We start from the raw sequence: 20741 nt of genomic DNA, 5'->3' as shown, positions 1-20741 counted from the left end.
TGTCTAGAGTAGAGTCTTTTTGTTGAACACCTCTTTCAATCAGTACAAGCCCAGCTGGTCATTTGTCCAGCCATTCTCACTGACTTCAATCACTCAATCCCTGGGCAGTCCCTCAGTCTCATACCAACAGGACTAATGCATCTTTTCCTTGAGAATAATCATTATATGCAAAGCCCAGTCAAAGACATTGACTCCAGTAATGACAGTCACTCATTTCTGATCTTCAGACTGTACAAGTTTGGAATTCCTGGCTCTTTCAGACCCAGTAACCACTCTGGCAGTCTCAATAATCCCCATCTGAAATCCAGTCTCATCAAAGTTGTAGATATCATCTTCCAGAATCTCATACTTTGCAATAGTGTTTTATATGAGTTTAAACCACCCACAAATAATCTCAAGATCCCCACATAGTGCATATTGATGGTCATACTTGCAGGAGAACTTGGATTTCAGCTCTTCATGATGTTTGACAAAGTTTCATACTCAGCATTTACCTATTGTGGGTAGGGGGTTTAATCTCTGACTGGTAAGAAGGAGATTGGCCATTTCTCATACAGCTGCAATCTGAGGTGGCACATCTCACTTATTCATGGTCAGAATTCATTGAACAAGAGATTCTTTCTTTGTAAGACTAAGTTTCCAGTTCTTTAAGAGAGTGTTAACATGTGCTGTACAATCATGTATCTGATCACCTAAGGTGAAATGTGGAACATCATACAGCTTTGCTGCAGCTCATACACTTTAAATTTGACCATTTTTAAATGCTTGAATGGCTAAAAGAAGCCTTCCTTCCTGAGTAAAGGCTTTATTTCTTTGTGTGATTGGCATCTTTAATGATAAAGATGTTGTTCTGAGATGAGATAAAAGGTGGCTGACTTGCTTATGTGGCTGATTCACTTATTGATTACATTATTAGTTAATGTAATTCTATACTGAGTGAGACACCTCAGTGAGTGAGATATCATTTCAAAATATCATTTAATTTAACTACTCTTCCACTTCACTATGCAGTTATATCATCAATTCACAATAAAAATTCTTCAAATTCTATTAAGAGAAAGAAAAGGTATGAACAAGTGATAAATTCTATTTAAAATGATAAAAAAACTCTCAATTTGTGAAGCTGCATGTCTATTTGATGTTTCATCTTCTACTCTTGATCATCAACTGAGTGGCAGACCTGCATGAGTGAATTTACATTCAAATTCATACAAATCGACTTAGACTAAAGAGAATAGGCTAGTTGAATGAGTGCTGAACCATGTTAAATGAGGATTTTCCTCCCAGCTGGCATTTGTTAAGAATATAACTAATTATCTTCTTATCTTACAGAATTTCATCATCTCTACTATATCTCTTCTTTGAGTCAGCAAGAACTGGATTTCAAGACTGATTAAACATCATATAGAGCTTCAAAATTACTATTCTAGATATTATAATCATGAATGAGTCAAATGCAAAGATATTAAAGTTATACAAAATTAATTTAAGACTTTGAAGAATGTAATTGCTGAGTATGAAATTCTGTCAGAGAATATATATAACTTTGATGAGACTGATTTTATCATAAGACTTTGTGTCACTAATAAGATCATCACTAGTGCTGAGTGTTATAACTGAGCAAAGCTCCTACAGTTTGAGAATTATGAATGAGTGACTGTGATTGAGGCAGTCAACATATTAGAATGAGCTCTATCCTCATACATCATTCTCAAAGAATAGATTCTACAGAAAGGCTGGTTTGACAAACTTTCAAACAACTGAGGACTTGATGTTAACTCTAACAATTAAACTATGAATAAAATCGAAGTCAAATAACTTACTAGACTATTTATTCCTGCTGCAAATTTATACAGAGTTGATACTTATAGTTTTCTTATTTTGGATGGGCATAGCAGTCACTTTATCTCAGAATTCAATCAAATCTGCAAGAATAATGCTATTATATATCTTTGTATGTCATCTTATTCATCACATCTCTTACAGTTACTAGATGTAAGTGTTTTTGCAATCTTAAAGTAAGCATATGAGTGTCTAGTTCAACAGTAAATGCAGTTAGAATTTAATACTATTTAAAAGACAGATTTATTAGAAAGTTATCCTGCAGCATACACTGAAGTCTTTAAACTGCAGACTATTTAAAATAGCTTCAAAGCTGCTAGAATAGTGCTCTTTCAATCTAACTATATTCTCCAGTAGCTGGATATTCAACTCTGGACCTCTACCTTCTCACACAGCAGCTCTAGCAATTCAATCATATTCTAAATGCTTCAAACATCTAGTAATCCCTGGCAATTACACCAGCAGGCAAATAAGATTAAATACTTAATGAAAGGTTAGCCTCAAGGCTTTGTGGAAGACTTTGATCAAATTCTCAAGATTTGTGAACATGAAATGATTAGTGTCATTATCTTAAAGAAGCAATATTAGAATATATTTAATATAAATGAGATAGAAAAGCAAAAGAAGACTAGATCTAAATATCAGATTCAATATGCAGAGGGTCTCACTAGGCAGAAAGCTTAAAATCTTATTATTTCATCTGCTGCATCTGTTGAACAGTCTGTCATTCAATATTCTAAGTCTATAATATCTGAGTTTAGATCATACTCAGAAGCATCACAGTAATGCAGCAACTACAATTTATCTAATTATAAGAGAACAAAATGCTTTCAATCTAGTGTATTTAATTTAATTTAATTAGAGAGGAATAAGTGTAGATATTTCAGATTAAAATCTAATTAATTGAGATACAGTGATTTTGATATCTCACTCACTGAGATGTCTCACTCAGTGTGAAATTACGTTAGTTAACTAAATCATAAAAATTAAAGTAATTAAGTTTTTTTTTATAATTAAATTTTTTTTTAAATTCAGAATAAATTCTACATTTTTTAATTTTTTTTTTATATATTAACTAATTATACCATTGTGCAACTTACACCTCACATGAGTACACCATATCAAAATGATAAAAATATTGAAATAATAAAAATCTTGTAAATTCATAATCATCATCATCTTCATCAATTAATAACTCACTATAATATCAAATAAAGATTAAAATATCAAAGACTGTATTCAAAAAGCTATCACTTATCATTAAAAAAACTTAAATTTTTAAAATACTATCTCTGTATCAAGAATTTGAGGTTTCTTATCAACATGTTCAATTGTATATTAATGAAAGAAATCTGAATACTATAAGGATTTCAATTAATAAGAGATTAAATATGAGTCAGAAAAATACAATTAAATGATAAGTCAAGCTGCTTTATGAAAAGAATTATTCTCTCATAGTTGAATATATTAAAGATTTCACAAATTCAATACTTAGATATCAGCATATAGATTTTACTACCTCTTCTTCAAAAGTCAGCAAGAGGTAAACTTATAAATTCATTGAATACCTATCTGAGTATCTGAAGATAAAATAAAAGTCAATGAATTCAAAGAGAGTAGCAGTTAAAGACATTGAATATATCAATATATGATTTGAACATCTTCAGATTCTATTTGAGCAGTATCAATTTCACCCCTATATATACAACTTTGATGAGATTGAATTTTAAGAAGAATAAAAATGTGAAAAATAAATTATAACTGCTTTTAAAGAAGCTAATTTTATTATTTTTTCATTTTTTTTCAAAAGATTTGATTACAGTTATTGAATATATATTCATAGATAATTATATTACTTTATTATTGATAATCTTGATCTTCAAAACACACTTGAAGAATTGATATACATAGACAAATTTACTCAGCAATTATAGAATTGCTCTATCAGATACTGTATTTAAAAATGATATGATTGAATTTAAATAACTTAAATATTTCAATCCTGCTACAGAAAAGAAACAGAAAGGAAGTCATTGATTGCTTTTAATAAATAATCATGAATCTCATATCACTGAGAAGTTTATATAATATACAGATTTTTATAAGATAATTCTATATGAATTTTTATTGCATGTCACTCATTTGCTATAATCTGTGAATAGTTTATCATTTTAACAATATAAGCATTATCATTTAAAAGAAGTTAACTATATCATATATTATAGTTTTGTTAAGTATAAAAAACAGCAGTTTCTACAAGACCTCTCAGCTATGCAAAAGCAGATCTTTAAATCTGATACAATAGCTGCAGGATGAGCTCAATATGGCACATATTCATGAAATTCTGACTAAGTTCTTGACTCTCTTAAGTAGTGAATCTTATCACCTCATCCACTACAGATTTATGAAAATGAAAATGATTCAAATCACATATATATCTCTTTCTCTTAGCTATTCTTATCAAAGATAATTTAAAAGCTAATATATCATATTAATATTGTAGAAAATACCATATAAAGTATTAAAGATACTCTTAATTTAAAATCACTCATCTTGATACATTATTTAAACAAGATATTCAAAATAAATCTAATTCACATAGAACTTAATGAGCAACAGATCATTGAATTAGAAAAGTTTCTCAATATCAATAAATATTATAGAGCTAAAACAACTCATCATCAGATTCAAATAGAGAGAGTTCTTACTATTAAAGATGCTAATAGAAAAATCAAATAATGTATAAATTATGAAGCTGAAAAGGAGCAGAGTAAGAAGTGACAGAAACTTGAAGTTAATCTTATGAAAATTGATAATAACTCACTCATACTACTAATAGAAGAGGAATTAAATTGATTTAGAGATAGCATAAATAGTAAGAATGATATAGATTATCTTCTTATTATAGATTAGCTACTGATTGTTGATATAGAGTGCAATAATGAGAATGTGATTCAAGATTTCTATCATTTCAGTGTTTTTATCACTTTGATGTAGTGCACTCACATGAGGTATGAGTTGTACAACGGTACAATTATATAATAAAATGATAGTTTGATCTATTGCAAAGATTGCTAATCATAAGAACAACTTAGTAAACTATTTATGATAAAAAATGAATTATGATAAAAGAGTTTTGACACTCTCACTCATTATAGTAATAGTACTTAGTATTATATATTACAATTAAACTTACTATTAAATATAGATACAAAATTAAGTAAAAAAATAAAACTGTGAAAATATCAATTAAAATAAAAAATATTATTGATAATAAATAACTTAATATATTGTTTAATATATTATTTATAGATAATACATAATTTAAAATAATTATATTTTTTATAAATAAGATCTTATAAAAGTAAACTTTTATATATATATATAAAAGTATAATATAAACTTATTAAAAATAATTTTATTAAAAATATTACTTATATAAATAGTAAAGTTAAAAAAAATTAAAATTATATAAAAAAATTTAATACTTATAAAAAATATTTAAAAATAAATTTATTAATTAATAATATTTATAAAAAATATTTAAAAATAAATTAATTAATTAATAATATTTAAAAATACTATATATTTAATATTTTATAAAAAATAACTTTAAACTTATAATTATATTTAATATAAAAGATTATATTTATTTAATTATATAATTATATTTTAATATTATAGTTAAATATAAAATTTATAAAAAAAATTATTTATTTTTAACTTCAATTTATTCTTTTTATTTTAAAGATAAAAATTAAAGTTTATAAAAAACTGAAAAGAAGATTTGTTTTTAATTAAAAAAATTATAAAATAGAAAAATCTTTAAAAAAACTTCAAGTTATGTACTTTTAAATTTTCACAAGTATGTTTTCTACTATTTCTAAATTAACTGGAAAAATATAAATTTTCTGAACAACAAATAAACAAAATCTCTTGAGAATTATTAAAATTCTTTTTTAAAACTTAGATTTCTTTGTACTCAATTTTTATACTATTTAAATCAAGTATATAAGTTAATAGTAAAAATTACTATGATTTTCAACTTATTCAAGAAAAAGTATATTTTCATGAATCACACCCTTAATTCTTGTCCAAATATTATGAAAACTGAGTATTTTATCAGGTTCTTTTAAAAGCTTTTGACTGATGGTATTTGTGATTTAAATTTCGAGGAATTGGCTGAGTTTTGAAATGGGCGTTGTTGATCTTATAGCGTGTATTCTGTCAGAGAGTTCTTGATGATGAAGAACTTTCTCTGAAGAATCTAGATCTCACATATGAGCGCCACAGAGATGCAGCAATTGCGGCACACTCAGACAACAAAAATAAGATGTCCTCAATCTAGTGTAATGTGATTTTGGTGCGTGGCCGTGGCCGGCTCAAGGGGGTGCATTACATTAGTTAACTAACTAGTTATGTAACTAGGTTAAAGTGCTGCATCTTAGTTAACTGATCGCAATTTGTTTGCAAAATTTGTATTCTTTGCATTGTTTGCATCTCTTATTTACACTCCCCATTAGGACTAGCTTTGTTTACTGTCTTCAACCTCATTCATATTTTCAGGAAGGGACAAATCAACAAACACACTCTAATAGTTATTTATCGACTGTGAATGCACAACTGCTCCTTCCCAGAGCTGCAGATGACGGAAGCTGCTATTACATAATGAAATATTGGCTGTGTTGACATCCAACAAACAAAACCTCATCTTCTTCATCATCATCTTTATCTTCCCCTCTACTGCAGTTGCCGGCTGGACATCCTCCCTGCGACAACCCCCCCACCAACCTTCATGGCTTGCCGCTGAATTTCATCCCGTTTCATGGATCTTCAAGAATATTATTAAAATATCAAGCATTGTTCTACTTGTCCATCCATCAGTTTCTCCTTTTCTTCTTTTTGCTCGCCTTTTTTTCTGGGTGCTTAAAGGATGGACGGCGACGAGAATATCCCAAGGGTGCGCTCTTTTCTCAATTAGTAGTTCCATAATGATTCCTACTTCTAATCCTCCTCATGCTCTGTGACTGATATTTTTTAATCTCTCTATAGCTCTCATCAAATATTCCTCGTCCAAACGTGGTCTCCTCAGCCGGGAGAAGTCTCCATGATATCACATCCACCGCAAACAATGCCGCTGGCACCATGATGCCTCCGCCGGGCACTATCAGTCGCAAATACGTCAAATCCATGAGTAGGTTCTAGTTTCTAGGTTCTAGCATGAACTAAAACACATTACCAATCAAATTATTTGACAGCTGGAAATTTCTAACCACCTTGGTACTCATCTATTAGCAGCTATGGAATCGGTTCAGAACAGAAAAACTCTCGCCGAAAGGGGTGGTGAAATCAGAAAGCCAAATCAATTTGGCCATTCAGCCTCAAAATCCTTGAATTCTAGGCCCGTTTATCCGTTGTTGCCGTCTTCGACCTCGAGCTCCTCTCGCCCTGCTTCGGCCGCTCCACGAAATACATCCCACACCCTTAACTCCGCCTCCAATAGCACTACTTCCCGGGCACACTCTTCTGCCCGAAATATCGCTCGACCCCAGACGTCCTTTGGTTATGGGCGCACCCATGGCGCCGCCTCCCCTCGCCCACTAACGTCAATGAGCACTCGAGATGACGATTTCCATGACTCGATCTTGGGGAAGAGAAAGGGTATGGACACAATTTCCTTGGCATGCTCCTCACACGCATCCTCACCTTTCCCTTCATTGAAAACTGGCCCAACTCCAAGAAAAGGCAGCTATGACAACCAAATGAATTATGTTTCAGATTGGTCGAGTTCCTTTGCTGCGCAATCAGTGTCCCACTTAGCAGCGCGGGAGACTTTGCGGAACGTGTCCTTGACCACCGCAATGCAGGGCTTGACCCTCAATACTTCCCCGCCAACCCTTATCCTGCCACACGGACATGATGATGCCCAGGAAACCATCAGGCCCAAACGATCCTCTTCTGTTAAAACAACCCATGGCATCACCCCCCTTTCCCAGAACATTCCCACACCTCATAAAAAATCCCCCAGGAAATCCCCTCCTAAAGTAAAACAGTATCTAACTCGTGACTCTTCAGTCGAAGCTTGGGACCAAGACGCCAAATTACAGAATATGAATGCTATGTGCGATATGCTATTGAGCCGCTTTCATGGAACAACCAACCAAAGCGCCGGTCTTAAAGAAGCCATAGAGCTGTATAAAACCCGACGTATGTACGAAGTTCTGGTCCCCGCAGAGTGAAATTCGAATTTTCTAACGTAAATTTCGGTCCGCTATAGTCCAGGAGGTGGAAGAGAAAAACTCACAGCTTTCTGAGCAAAACATTTCCATCCGCGTTGAACTTGACACCACTAAATCCCGACTCTCTGTGGTAGAGAATGATCTTAAAGCTGTCGCGCGGGATCACGAAATATCCATGGATAACTTGGACAGGCAGCACCGCGTTCAATTAGAAACTGCACGCCAAGAAGCAAAAAAACAGCTCGAGAACCTTGTGGCAAAGCATCAAGATGAGATGCGAGAATTACACCGCCGGTGCGACGCTCAGATTGAAGATGAGAGGATCAGGCGACAAAATGAACTCAGCCAAATGAATGCGCAAACTGCTGTCGAAATACAACGTACTCGAAATGAGTCTGAAAATAAAGACCGCGAGCTTCGGAGCGTAAAAGCCGAGGTTGATCGTTTGACAAGTGACTTGGAACGTGAACGGACCCTTAATAAGGAACTTCAACAAAACCTGATGACCAATAGTAGTAATACATTGACCCTAGAGTCTTCCATTCGTGCACTGAAGGCTAGGATTGAGTTCCTCGAGTCGGGTAACAAGGAGCAGTCCGATGCATTTGCTCGTCTTGATCAGGAACTCCGAGATGCCCTGGCGGAGACTAGCGTCGCCCATGCAAAGCTACGCAAAGAGGAATCGTTGCGAAGAAAGCTTCACAATCAGGTACAGGAGCTGAAGGGAAACATCCGTGTTTTCTGTCGCGTTCGTCCGATGCTCGACAATGAGCCCGATGCAGATGCGGCACAAATCGAATTTCCCGATTCAGAAGCCGACTCGAAGGAGATTTCGGTGCTTGGTCCAGAGGAAAAGAGTAGCCTTGGGAACATTACAACAAAAAATTACTCTTACTCTTTTGATCACGTCTTTGGACCATCATCTCAAAACACTGACGTTTTCGAGGAGATCAGCCAACTGGTTCAAAGTGCCTTGGATGGATATAACGTATGTATATTCTGCTATGGTCAAACGGGAAGCGGGAAGACCCACACAATGTCTTCTGATGACGGAATGATACCTCGGGCCGTTCATCAAATATACGATACAGCAAAGTCGCTGGAAGAGAAGGGCTGGCACTATGCAATGGAGGGGAATTTTGTCGAGGTTTACAACGAAAACTTGAACGATCTGCTTGGCAAAGCAGACGAATTTGATAAGAAGAAGCACGAAATACGCCATGACATGCAAAAATGCAAAACAACTATCACGGATATTACAACTGTCAACCTGGACTCCCCCGCACGCGTTGCATCCATTCTACGTCGTGCTGCAACCAATCGCTCAGTTGCTGCAACCAAAGCAAACGAGCGATCTTCACGATCACATTCTGTTTTCATCCTAAAACTAATTGGAGAAAATAGTGTCACGGGAGAAAGGAGTGAAGGAACTCTTAATCTTGTTGACCTTGCTGGCAGTGAACGCCTGAGTAATTCGAAAGCCACGGGAGAGAGATTGAAAGAAACTCAAAGTATTAACCGCAGTCTGAGTTGCTTGGGTGATGTAATTGCCGCCCTTGGGCAAGGGAAAGACGGCGCACATATTCCGTACCGAAATAGCAAGGTTCGTTTCCGAGCGTTTTACCAATTCTCAAACATGGACATTTGAGCTAATCTTCTGTCATTTAGCTCACATACCTCCTCCAATTTTCCTTGGGAGGCAACTCTAAGACGTTAATGTTCGTCATGGTCAGTCCTAGACATGAGCATCTCAGCGAAACCCTTACCAGTCTAAAGTTCGCGACCAAAGTCCACAACACTCACATTGGGACCGCGAAGAAACAGACGAGAATTATTCGCGAATCGTAATGATTCCTTATTAAACTTCCTGAGATTTATTTGTATATTTTTTTTTCATCGCTGGTTGTTGGTTTGTATGGCATACCCGGAAGCCTTTGAACGATTTGGCTGGTTGAGATTTTTCTTGAGTTATATTCAAGTTTGGAGTTCCGGTTTCCATCTTCTTCTTAACTCGCCCCATCCACCGAATTACATCATATACAGAGCTATGTACATCTAAATGATGTACAGTTAGCTCTTTTTTTTGCTTTGAATTGATCGGCGCGGATATATTTCATCGAATTGAAGAAACCACGGCATGGTTCGTTCTCATGGTCAATGAAATATACGTGCGATATGCTTCCAGCATTCCCGAATATGCCACCGATATCGATTTGTTTATGTGACAGTGTGAATTCCCACCTCTTCCTTACTCACTGCCTTCTCATCCGTAAAGAAACGTCACCCAGTTATACTTTGGGCACGTGGCGTAGTGGGTAAGCCTCAGGTCGGACTGTTCGTTGGGAACAGCCAGGCACCACTAATGGAACAATCATTCATTCCGCTTCCCAGCATGCCGCAAGAAATTTCTTTAATACCGTAAACATTGCGTCCGGTTTCTCCAGCCAAGAGAAGGGATCACATTGATCCAATACAACAACGGTTGCTTGATTCAGACCGAGATTCCTCGTCTGCTCTGCAGTTCCTGAAGTGCAACGACAATATTGTCCGCCAAATATAATCAAAGTCTTCGCCGTGACAGCTTTGATCCCGTCAATCATAAGTTTACACAGCGCGACTTTCCGGTTGCATGCCCTCATGCTCTCCAGATAGCTCACTGAAACTTGATCATCAACCAAGAAGTCGGTGATCGATGAGTATTATCAGCCTGCAATATTGCTGTGGGTTCATTTCGGCGTATGCCAGCGCGATGTTGCCACCATGCCAGCGTACCAGCAGTGCTGGAAAACGGTCAATATTTAAATACTGTCGAAACAACTTGAGGTCCGCGGCCATGTTGAAGATGGTCATTTCAGAGGGATCTGTGGGTCGTGAAGAACCTACTGATCCTCGTAGATGAAAGAAGACGAGCGTGCTGTCGACTTCTAGAGTGTGATGGCTGACTGGAGATACCGCGGTCCTATTCCCCAGCCTGGACACTGTATGACGACCATTCGATCATGACTAGTTGGTGCATTGCTCTGGACGGTGTATTTGAATGTTAGGCCATTAGGGGAGCTTGAAGATGTGAGTGCCTAGTGATAGCTGGTCCATGTTTTAGAATATATGTATGTGTCCATTGAGATTTGAGAGGGACTTCTAGTGTTGAAATCGAAGAGAAAAAAGAATGTCGAGATTAACTATTTGATAGAAATAGAAGATCAATGTAGGCAACTCGTGATTATGATTCCTTTCCATCTGAATAGATGCTGTTAAAACCATATAAACCTGTGTAGACACATACGCCTCTATACGCGAGGGTTGCCCTTTTCCGTTTAAGGGGGATGGAATAGGATCAGAATTGCCACTGCTTGAATGTTCCCGCGAAGGTCCAAGATTTGACATTTCCCAAGTTTTATTTCACTAACTATTTGGTTATAGTTGGGCAGTCGATGACGTGGTTCCAATGTTATTTGGGTAGTTGCACTATGCATTAAGTAACTATATAAACCAGGAATACGTATCGCAGGGTGGCTAGAATGATTATGACAGTGGAGTTATAGATAGAGACCTACGAGATTTAATTCTTTTTGTATATTTTCCCCAGGAACTCATAATGCCTGCATATACAGGATCATATACACCCTGGAGGGCCGTTGAAGCTCTGCACTGGTAGCTAGGAGAACAAGAAATGACGAGACGAGCTGGAACAGTTCCGTTCTCATTCTCTCAAATCGCATCAGAACCTCCCCGAGTGTCACGTTCACTTTCTGTTCGGCTCCCTTCCTTTGCAGAACTCGACGCCGCATCCCAAACATATGAAAACGATCTGCCAAATTTCACAGAATGGAACCGCAGCCACGTAGATACTCTCCCTCTCCCAACGATGGGTCGTCCTTCGGAGGGGGATTGGACATGGATGGCATGATTATCGCCGCCGTGGCTTAATACCAATAATAGCCGTACAATTGGGGTTCGATACCGCAGTATTCGATGTACGTATCTGGTCGGATGTCCAAAAGCTAATCGGACGATGGTTCAGTTCCGGGATATGTTGATGGCCTGTGTTTATTCTTCGGTCCCATCACGTGAGGCCCGTTTCTACGGATCCCTGGCTTCCATGTCCATGGTGATTATTGTATCGATCTTCCCAGCCATGCTCCGGGATATTGTAGCTTTATCCCTAAATTCATCAGGCAAATGTCTGATATAACTAACTAATCAACACATCAGAAGCCTCTCCCAGAGTTGAATCGGTAACGTATAGGAACCTTGCCATGTGCTTGTAAACTCAACAACATCTGGGAATCCTTCAGGAGTCGGTAGTTACTAGTGGTTCAGATAGGTTGGTCTGCACGTTGGGCATATTTCTATGTATTTGCATAATTAGTTCCTCAGAGATTCTGTTAATTCTGCAGTCAGTTTATTTGACCTTTCCAAGGGGCAATTTTGGACTGTAGCCGTATTGAGCGTACCAGGGAATATAGTTATCGTTCTAGCTTCAGCTGCAGTATTCTCCATGTATCCATGTCGGCATTGCTGGCGTGCTTTTGACAGAACTTTCAGAGCTTCTCTTGAATTCATATTAGCTTTCCTTTGCTGCAGAAGTGCTTTAATCGACACAGGGGTAGGAAGAGGGGTACATTCGATGAGGCGGGTAGGAAGATCTGGGTCCAGTAACTAGCGGGATAACTAGTTAACTAGCCGCCTTGTCACCGTTCATCTACGCCCAGTATGTCTTCATTTAAGAGTCTAATAATTTATGTTATTGGCTTTTACTATAGTCTAGTTGCTTTGAAATTAAGTTTTGTATTGTTAACAGTTAAGTTAGCTAATTGTGGAACTTATAATAATACTAATGGAATATTTTAGCTCAGAAAGAATTTAAATTTTAAGTCTTTTAGTAAGTTCATCTGCAAAACAATGTTAAACACCCTGACGTAGAGCTTGGAGACCAACTAAGCTCCACTGTAGAGCCCTCATCTGCGTAAGCAAGAAATTCTCTCCAAGAGCGGCACACACCACAAGGGGCAGTGGTAGCGCAAGCATGACGAACACAAAGACAAGTAGATTATTCAAAAAGAACCATTCATCCTCTAAGAGTGCTTCAGCTGAAGGCCTCTCCCTCGAATCTAGTTATGATTTTAAGGATAAAAATCTCTATCCTCTTTTAACACCTCTTTCGTCGAGATTCGCGTGAATGAAAGGTATCTGCTTTTCTGGTAGCAGAGACTGATAAATAAGATATTCGAAGTCTCCATGGCCTGCGATTTCTTGGTGGGAAAGGGGAAAGGGCCCAAAGAATTTACACTGGCATATAAGGATTTTGAGTTCAAAGTCATCGTGGCCAAAAGGAATATCTGGTTTGAAGATGAAAAATTATCACCATATATATCAAAGTCAGGAGCTACATAGGCGAATGAATTCGTTAGTTTGATCCATATCGTAAAAATTGTCCAATATTCTGTCCAAATAGCACTGAAAGACCATATCCTGGATGGTGTGCCCCATTCTATCTTCATATAGACTTCAGGGGCTTCGCCGTATGGGTGCTCTGATCATATCGCCGTCCTTCGCATATGCTAAATCAGCTGGCAGAGTGCTCCCCTATCCGCCAGAAGCTAAAAATCAGTAAAGAGAATTCCTTCCACCCTGTAGTTATTAATGAGGACACTGTCAGGCTTAACATCTGATGGAACTAAATATTAACCACTATGTACGTACTTTCACATGTGGGAAAAGGAAGAGGGTGAAGGTAAAATACCTGTATGTACGAATCAGCCGGCATGCAATAATTTCAGTACCTTGAGAATCCTTCTGGCACCGTACTTGACTTCATGCATCGTTAGTTTCTGTGATGAGGAGGCCTTTAAGAGGTGATCATCCAAGTGCTGTGTAAGCTGTGTAAAACACAAGCTGGAGGATCTGATGGATTGATAATCTCCCTTTTGAGAATTCGCCCGACGCGGAACAACCCAGCCATGTTACCTCTCGAGGATGAAGGCTAGGTGTTTGATGGGAACATGGTTCTGGTTTCAATGGGTGAATTGCTATGCTCGCGACTGCTGGACTGAGACCTATCAATCAATTGCCATGTAGTTATCGCATCTTGATGAAAATCCTGGCTCAATGTAACTAATGATTGTACACAGGGGGTTAAAGTTAAGCAACCACCAGCTTTTAACTAGTTAACTAACTAGCAAATGGGGTCACACTTTACTTTGTTTTTGAGACTTCTCTCAGGGTTTCACTTAACACTCATCTTTCTCCATTGTGAGATGCCAAGTGATGAATAACTCATTTTCAGCAGAGAAACTCGTTTTTATATCAGTTGACTTTATTGGTGATGTTAATAATATCTATATCTCCATCTCAGCCAACAGCTATTAGTTACTCCTGTTTGACTGATGTCGAGTTCACTGGGTTAGTTAATTTCTAGCTGACAGCAGAATCTTATTCATTTTAAATATCTGGGAATTCGATCCAGCGTCAAGATGCCCAACATATTTAAGCAGCAGTTGAGCAATACGCCTCGCGAGGTAATTAACTGGAAACTAGGTCTGGGGATTTTATGCTTCGGCATTATGGGAGCTAGTCGAGGTGAGTTTATACTACAATACATTTAGCGCTGTGTTGATGCTGTCGTTGAGTGTTTTTCCGATGGCTAATTGTATTTTCCGGCAGGAGTTGACGAAGGGCTTATCTCAGGGACGGTGCAGCAAAAATCGTTTATCGCTGAATACCACTTGAAAGATCCCAACATGAGTGAGGAAGAGAGGGCGGAGAGATTGGGAAACATAACTGGCATGGTTCAGATCGGAAGTATTGTGGGTGCACTACTGTAGGGTTCTATGTATATCCCTTTGAGGTAGAATACAAGTCTGATTCATGTAGCGCATTCATCGTGACGGACCGTATCGGACGCATCCAGGCAACGCGACAGCTCTGTGCAATTTGGGTCATTGGTATCGTGATATTCATGACAGCAAATGGTCGGATCGGGCAGGTGTACGCTGGCCGGTTCATTGCTGGCATTGGGGTGAGAACATTAAATTTCACCCCTCTCACTGAGGCTGCACATTGTTAAGTTCGAGTTTTCCAGGTTGGACAAACTACAGTGGTTGCTCCCACGTATCTAGCGGAGGTTTCCCCTCGAGCAATTCGCGGCCTTTGCATGTGCTCATTTTCCGGCTCGGTGTATCTTGGTATCATGCTGAGCTATTTTGCAAGCTGGGGTAGTTCGATCCATATTAGTGACGGCTCTAATACACAATGGGTAGGAGTTCATTTCATACTTTGTTAAGCCCTCATTCTTTCCCCCCAGAGTGCCAGCTGTGTTCTCACCATGGTTTTCATTTCATCCGTTAAAAAAAAACATAAATAAAAAAAAAAAAAAACCAACAATCAGATTGTGCCGACAACACTACACATCATCTTCGCTGGAATCATTTTTGTACTCTCGTTCGCGGTTCATGAATCGCCTAGATATTTAATCAAGGCCAAGAAACAAGAGGAGGCTCTTAAAACCATGTCAATATTGCGCAATCTCCCAACTGAACATCCATACATTCAGACAGAGATGATGGATATCCAGGAGCAGTTAGACCGAGAACACGAAGCAACCTTGGGGTCACACTTCCTTGGCCCACTTAAGGAGTTGTTTCTATTACCCTCTAACCGGTACCGTATCATGATCGGGCTGATGTCACAGCTGCTCAGTCAATGGTCGGGAGCAAACAGCATAACCATCTACGCGCCCGAATTTTTTGCCATGTTGGGGACGACAGGGCAATCGGAGAAACTTTTTGCCACGGCAATTTTTGGTGTCGTTAAACTGGTGTCTTCTCTTATCTGTGCCCTCTTCCTGGTTGATTTATTGGGACGCAAAAGGGCTCTTGGATATGGAATATCATTCCAATTTCTGAGCATGCTCTACGTGGCAATTTACCTAGCAGTCATTCCATCGATCGAAGGCGGGTTCAAGCCGGAAGGGCACTCAAAGCGCGCTGGCACAGCAGCAATTGTGTGCATATATGTATCTGGAGTGGGTTGGGCACTTGGCTGGAATAGCATCCAGGTTTGGCGCCACGGTCAGGTCACCATCTCATTCGAGTTGATACCTCTAACAACCACGTCATCCTGCAGTATCTCATCAACGCGGAAATATTCCCGCTTCGAGTGCGAGCCCTGGGTACATCGATGGTGATGTGCTTTCACTTCGCAAATCAATAGTAGGTCCTCCTCCAGTCAATATTAAATGGCAAGCATCCTGACTAAGAGATCGAATCAATGTGGCTGAACCTGAATTGAACCAGTGGTAATTCGAAAGCTGTCCCGACCATGCTGCTTGACACAGCCATGAAGCCTTACGGGACTTTTTTCTTCTTTGCAGCAGTTACACTTATGGGGTTAGCATGGATGTGGTTCTTCCTACCAGAAACCACCGGCAAGTCGCTGGAGGCGATGGATGAGATGTTCAGCTTGCCATGGTATACAATTGGTCGAAAAGGGGCGAAATTAACTGCGGGAAGTGGACACGCCGAGGGGTATTATAATGCAGGAGATACGGAAGAAGCCCCTGTCTCAGGGAAACCACTTCCACAAGAGCCCCACCCCTAGTTATCGAAACGAAAGGGAGAAAACTATGGAAGCGGTTTAGGGGTGTCACTGAGACGGGTTATGGAGATGTCCTATTTGGTTGCAGTTCCAGTTGCAGTTGCATTGCAGAATTGTTGTTATAGCAGAAATCCGTCTCCAGAGCATCAGCCGAGGGCTCCTGATATGATAACTATATGACATCGGGTACCAAATGCATCCCTTCACTTTTCCCCTGCTTGTGGTGAAAGGTCATGCTTTGGTGTGCATAGTTTGAATCGATTAAATTCAACCCTCCGTAACTTCCCTTCAGAGCTTGGATGATCAAGTGTAGTTAAGTAACTTGCTAACTAGTAGACTGCGAGCGTGAGATAACTACCTGTCAGTCTGCAACCAATACCGCAACCCCTCTAAACGCTGTGGTGATATGTATTCAACGTATTCAACATCAATCAGCTCTTCTCTCGTACACTTACACTAAGCATATGCTGTTTGTATTTAACCCCAGCTCTTATCACCCTTGTTGTTCACATGTCAATCCGCGACTGCTGACTAATCCTCGCGCCTTAACTAACTATAACCAGTTACTTGTTTAACTACGTTCGACTACTTGGCTAACTTGGTACTTGTTAATTAGTTATTTTCCTATCCCCAATCGTTCCATCAAACCAAGCCCCCGTCAGCGAAGTCCCCACGATGCTTTTTGGTAGAGTCAGGCCAGAAGAGCCAACAATCAGAGAAATCACCCGCTCCAGAATCTCCATTCCGCCATTCTATATACAATAATACATACATAATGGATCTTGGTTGGCTATCCGGGCCTTGACATCGTTCCTCCGTCTGCATCATCCTCTCGTCAGTTTTGACCTGACGGGTCGCTGGCCACGAGGAGACAAATTATATTCTTCATCCCCCATACTTGGATTTGTATCGCTTCCGGCTCTTCTCCGGCATGGAGAAATTCTCTCAGTTCCGAGATAGAGGTATGCGCCGTGCGAAAGCATTTCTTGAACAGGACATACAACTATGTGACTACCTAGGTATATATATATGTACATTAAACAGCCCCTCTCTAACAACCTTCTCCAGGCTCGGGTATCGCCCCTTTTCTGCCCATCCCCTCTCATCCGTCAGGCTTCTACCTTCCTCTCCACATCTTCCTCTTCTGCGTGAGGCTTCCCCTGCTCGCCACTGCGCTTCTCGCTTATTTCTGCGTTCTACAATGGCTGCCCATAGGATCCCTTGGTAAAAAGGCATCTCTCTGGGTAATACTAGGAATTCCGGGCATATGGTGGATTGATCTGCAGATCGATGGCGTTAAGAAAGGGTATGCGTTTCCCTCGTGTGTGATATGATGTCTTATTTTTATTTATTTTATATCTTTATCTCTCCCCCCCCCCCCCACCTCTCCCGCGATCTGGTATTGTTTGTCTCACTTATCTATCCTGTGATAGCTCGTTGGCCATGCATCACTCTACCCACCTTCCAGGTCCCGGATCCGTCATTGCTGCATCTCTTACCTCCCCCATCGATGCTCTCTACCTTGCCGCTATATTCGATCCCATATTTACAGTTTCCTATCCGTTCACGCGCAAGGTGCAGCAGATCTCCCTAGGGCAGGCCATCCTTCGGGCATTCACTGGTCCAGAAGTAAACCCACCCGCAGATGCGCGCCTAGTCGATCTAGCCACCCTAGCAAAACGGAATTCCAAAAGCCCCATCGTCGTGTTTCCGGAATGCACGACAACAAACGGCAAAGGCATCCTTCAAATGAGTCCGTCTCTCGTCACCGTGTCTACAGTAACTAGGATCTTCCCAGTCAGTCTACGATACTCACCGGCGGACATCACCACCCCGATACCAAAATCATACAGGACCTTCCTATGGAATCTTTTAAGCAAACCCACGCACTGCATCCGCGTGAGAATAGCGGAGAGTGTTCTGCTTCTGGTGAGCTCCAATCGTGAATCCCGTCCAGCAACGGTGGATCCACAACCATCGTATGATTATAACTACTTTGACACATTGGACGCCAAGACGACCCATTCCGTTGTGGATCTGGATGCGTCGTTGACAAGCGGGGAGAAGACGCTTTTAAACCAAGTTGGTGAGTCCCTGGCACGGCTGGGACGAGTAAAACGGGTTGGATTGGGGGCGAAGGACAAAGAGCAGTTTGTCAAGTTATGGACCACAGTTAAGCGGAAATAGCATCAATAATGACAATAATGTTTTATGTTTTATGTTTTCTTAAATTAGGTACCTGCCCATCTATCCATAATCATTAGTTTTCTCAGCGGAGAATGTGAGAATCACACGATTTAACATATATATATTCCCATTTCCCAGTTTAATTACCTAGGTACACCTACACTAGGCAGTATGCGTATATACAGCACAAATTTCTCAATCCGCACCCACACGGATTGTCCGCTCCCTTTTCATCATACCCTTCTTCTCGTGCATGAAGTTAACAGCCACCTGGATTTGCTACCAGGGGTTCAGCGTTAGGGTACATTGCCAGAGTTGGTCTGTGGAGCTATATGCAACTAGATCTCGCCCTTGCAATGGTTAACTACGCAGCAGCTATCCTTGGCTGCGGGGTCAAGTTGTTAGTTCACTATGTAACTAGTTAACTATCGATGCCTCTCGTTTCGCAGATCCGCAATGATCGCCATCTACTCCGTAGTTGAGGCCCCCATCCGGATTCCATTGTATGTTCCCATGTTCCATTGGTCCAGGGTCCCGAAACCGGCCGTAGAACTCCAGGGGAGAAAGTGAAAACATCAAATCAAGAATCCTCTTGAATGCGTTGGAGATGAAAGTCCATTCGAAATCATTGGCTATGCTCTTGTTTGCCGTGACGATGGTCGCCGCAGACCCCATAATTCGATAACTACTGTCGACCGTGGGACATGTATATTATATTGCAATAAAAAAAATCATCGATAAGCTCAATTAGAGTTACTTAAACTAGTCAACTACCTTTTTGATCAACCAACCGAAACATGAACAACTTCGACATGAATGAGGCCAACAGCATCTCGTTTCAAATCCTCAAGTGAACGTTTAAGAGTAATAAGAAACGCCATAAATATCCGTGAATAAAACCCCCCAACTGCTCAACCACTCGTTATAATTTAGTTTCGCCCCGCTAACAAATATCTAGTGAACTGCTCCGTGCTCCACAACTCCGCAATAACTAATAAGTTCGCGAACGGAAGCCTGGTAACTAGGCGAGTATTTACTTCGTTCAATATTCGCCAATCAGCCCGCTATGTTAACAGCAAAGGAATATATTCAGCATAGGCTGCTGTTTGGCCAACAACTGCGTTCCAAGCTCTAACCACCACTACTGAGGACCTGAACGCCGTTTTGGGCCATCGAGCCGCAGCTTCGAAGAGGCCAGTATCTCGTTATGGATACGGATCTGTCATGAGATGTTCTAAGCGGACACTGCCGCACCAACATGTCTGGCGAAGCTTGATGCGCGCCATCGGTCGGATCCTGGCCAATGGTGCAAGCATTGGGCTGCCTCCCAGTCAAACATTTAACCAGAGGCTAAAATGTACTTCGGAGCCTCGGAGAGAACAGCCTCCAGACGAAACGGAAATTGACTAAATCTCGGCGGGCTGAAAAATATCCCATAACAGACAGAGGATCCCAAACATTCATTATCAACGCATCGCTGATTATACCCAAATACTCTACCCTTTTGAAACTGGATGCCCCGAAGGTGAAATGGAATTCCACACCCACCTCGACTAACACCTAACAACAACAGAGGTCTAACATCTAACCTTGATTTAAATACTGAATTGCTGCCCATTGCCCCAGACATCTCTTTGATGTTGGATGCCTGATCCTTGTCTGCCAAAATCGAAAATCCATTGTGGACCCCCGGATGCCTAGAATTGCAGAACGTGGAGAATGTTCATGTTAGCAGCAATATCTCGCCCGCATCCCATCTGAGAAAGGACACGGGAAATCGTGCACCATCTCCGACCATCTCTGACTGAATCTAACCCCAGACTTGGTGACTCTCCAAATAATATACTCCGTTTGAAATCGATCACTGATGTTGTTGGT

General features: G+C 39.8%; 3 protein-coding genes across 3 annotated transcripts; all 3 read left to right on the top strand.

Annotated features, from left to right (window-relative positions):
* Positions 1-6775: 6775 nt before the first annotated feature.
* Positions 6776-9929, top strand: PADG_07248 (uncharacterized protein; the record flags this gene model as incomplete). Its single annotated transcript, XM_010764179.1, has 5 exons — positions 6776-6802; positions 6895-7036; positions 7138-8049; positions 8120-9684; positions 9750-9929. The coding sequence occupies 5 exons, from the start codon at positions 6776-6778 to the stop codon at positions 9927-9929; spliced, it is 2826 nt and encodes a 941-aa protein (XP_010762481.1).
* Positions 9930-14554: 4625 nt separating this feature from the next.
* On the top strand, positions 14555-16679 carry PADG_07245 (uncharacterized protein; the record flags this gene model as incomplete). The annotated part of the gene is made up of 7 exons (XM_010764178.1): positions 14555-14660; positions 14745-14901; positions 14955-15099; positions 15163-15336; positions 15469-16137; positions 16206-16291; positions 16376-16679. 7 exons carry the CDS (start codon positions 14555-14557, stop codon positions 16677-16679), a joined length of 1641 nt encoding a protein of 546 aa, XP_010762480.1.
* Positions 16680-17607: 928 nt separating this feature from the next.
* PADG_07244 (lysophosphatidic acid acyltransferase LOA1) lies at positions 17608-18863 on the top strand (the record flags this gene model as incomplete). Its single annotated transcript, XM_010764286.1, has 3 exons — positions 17608-17638; positions 17745-17982; positions 18110-18863. The coding sequence occupies 3 exons, from the start codon at positions 17608-17610 to the stop codon at positions 18861-18863; spliced, it is 1023 nt and encodes a 340-aa protein (XP_010762588.1).
* Between the last annotated feature and the right edge of the window lie 1878 nt (positions 18864-20741).

This window comes from Paracoccidioides brasiliensis (assembly GCF_000150735.1).
Source record: "Paracoccidioides brasiliensis Pb18 unplaced genomic scaffold supercont2.10, whole genome shotgun sequence".
Taxonomy (NCBI): Eukaryota; Fungi; Ascomycota; class Eurotiomycetes; order Onygenales; family Ajellomycetaceae; genus Paracoccidioides; species Paracoccidioides brasiliensis.
Note: the sequence above shows the minus strand (reverse complement) of the source record. Positions and strands in the feature narration are given on the sequence as shown.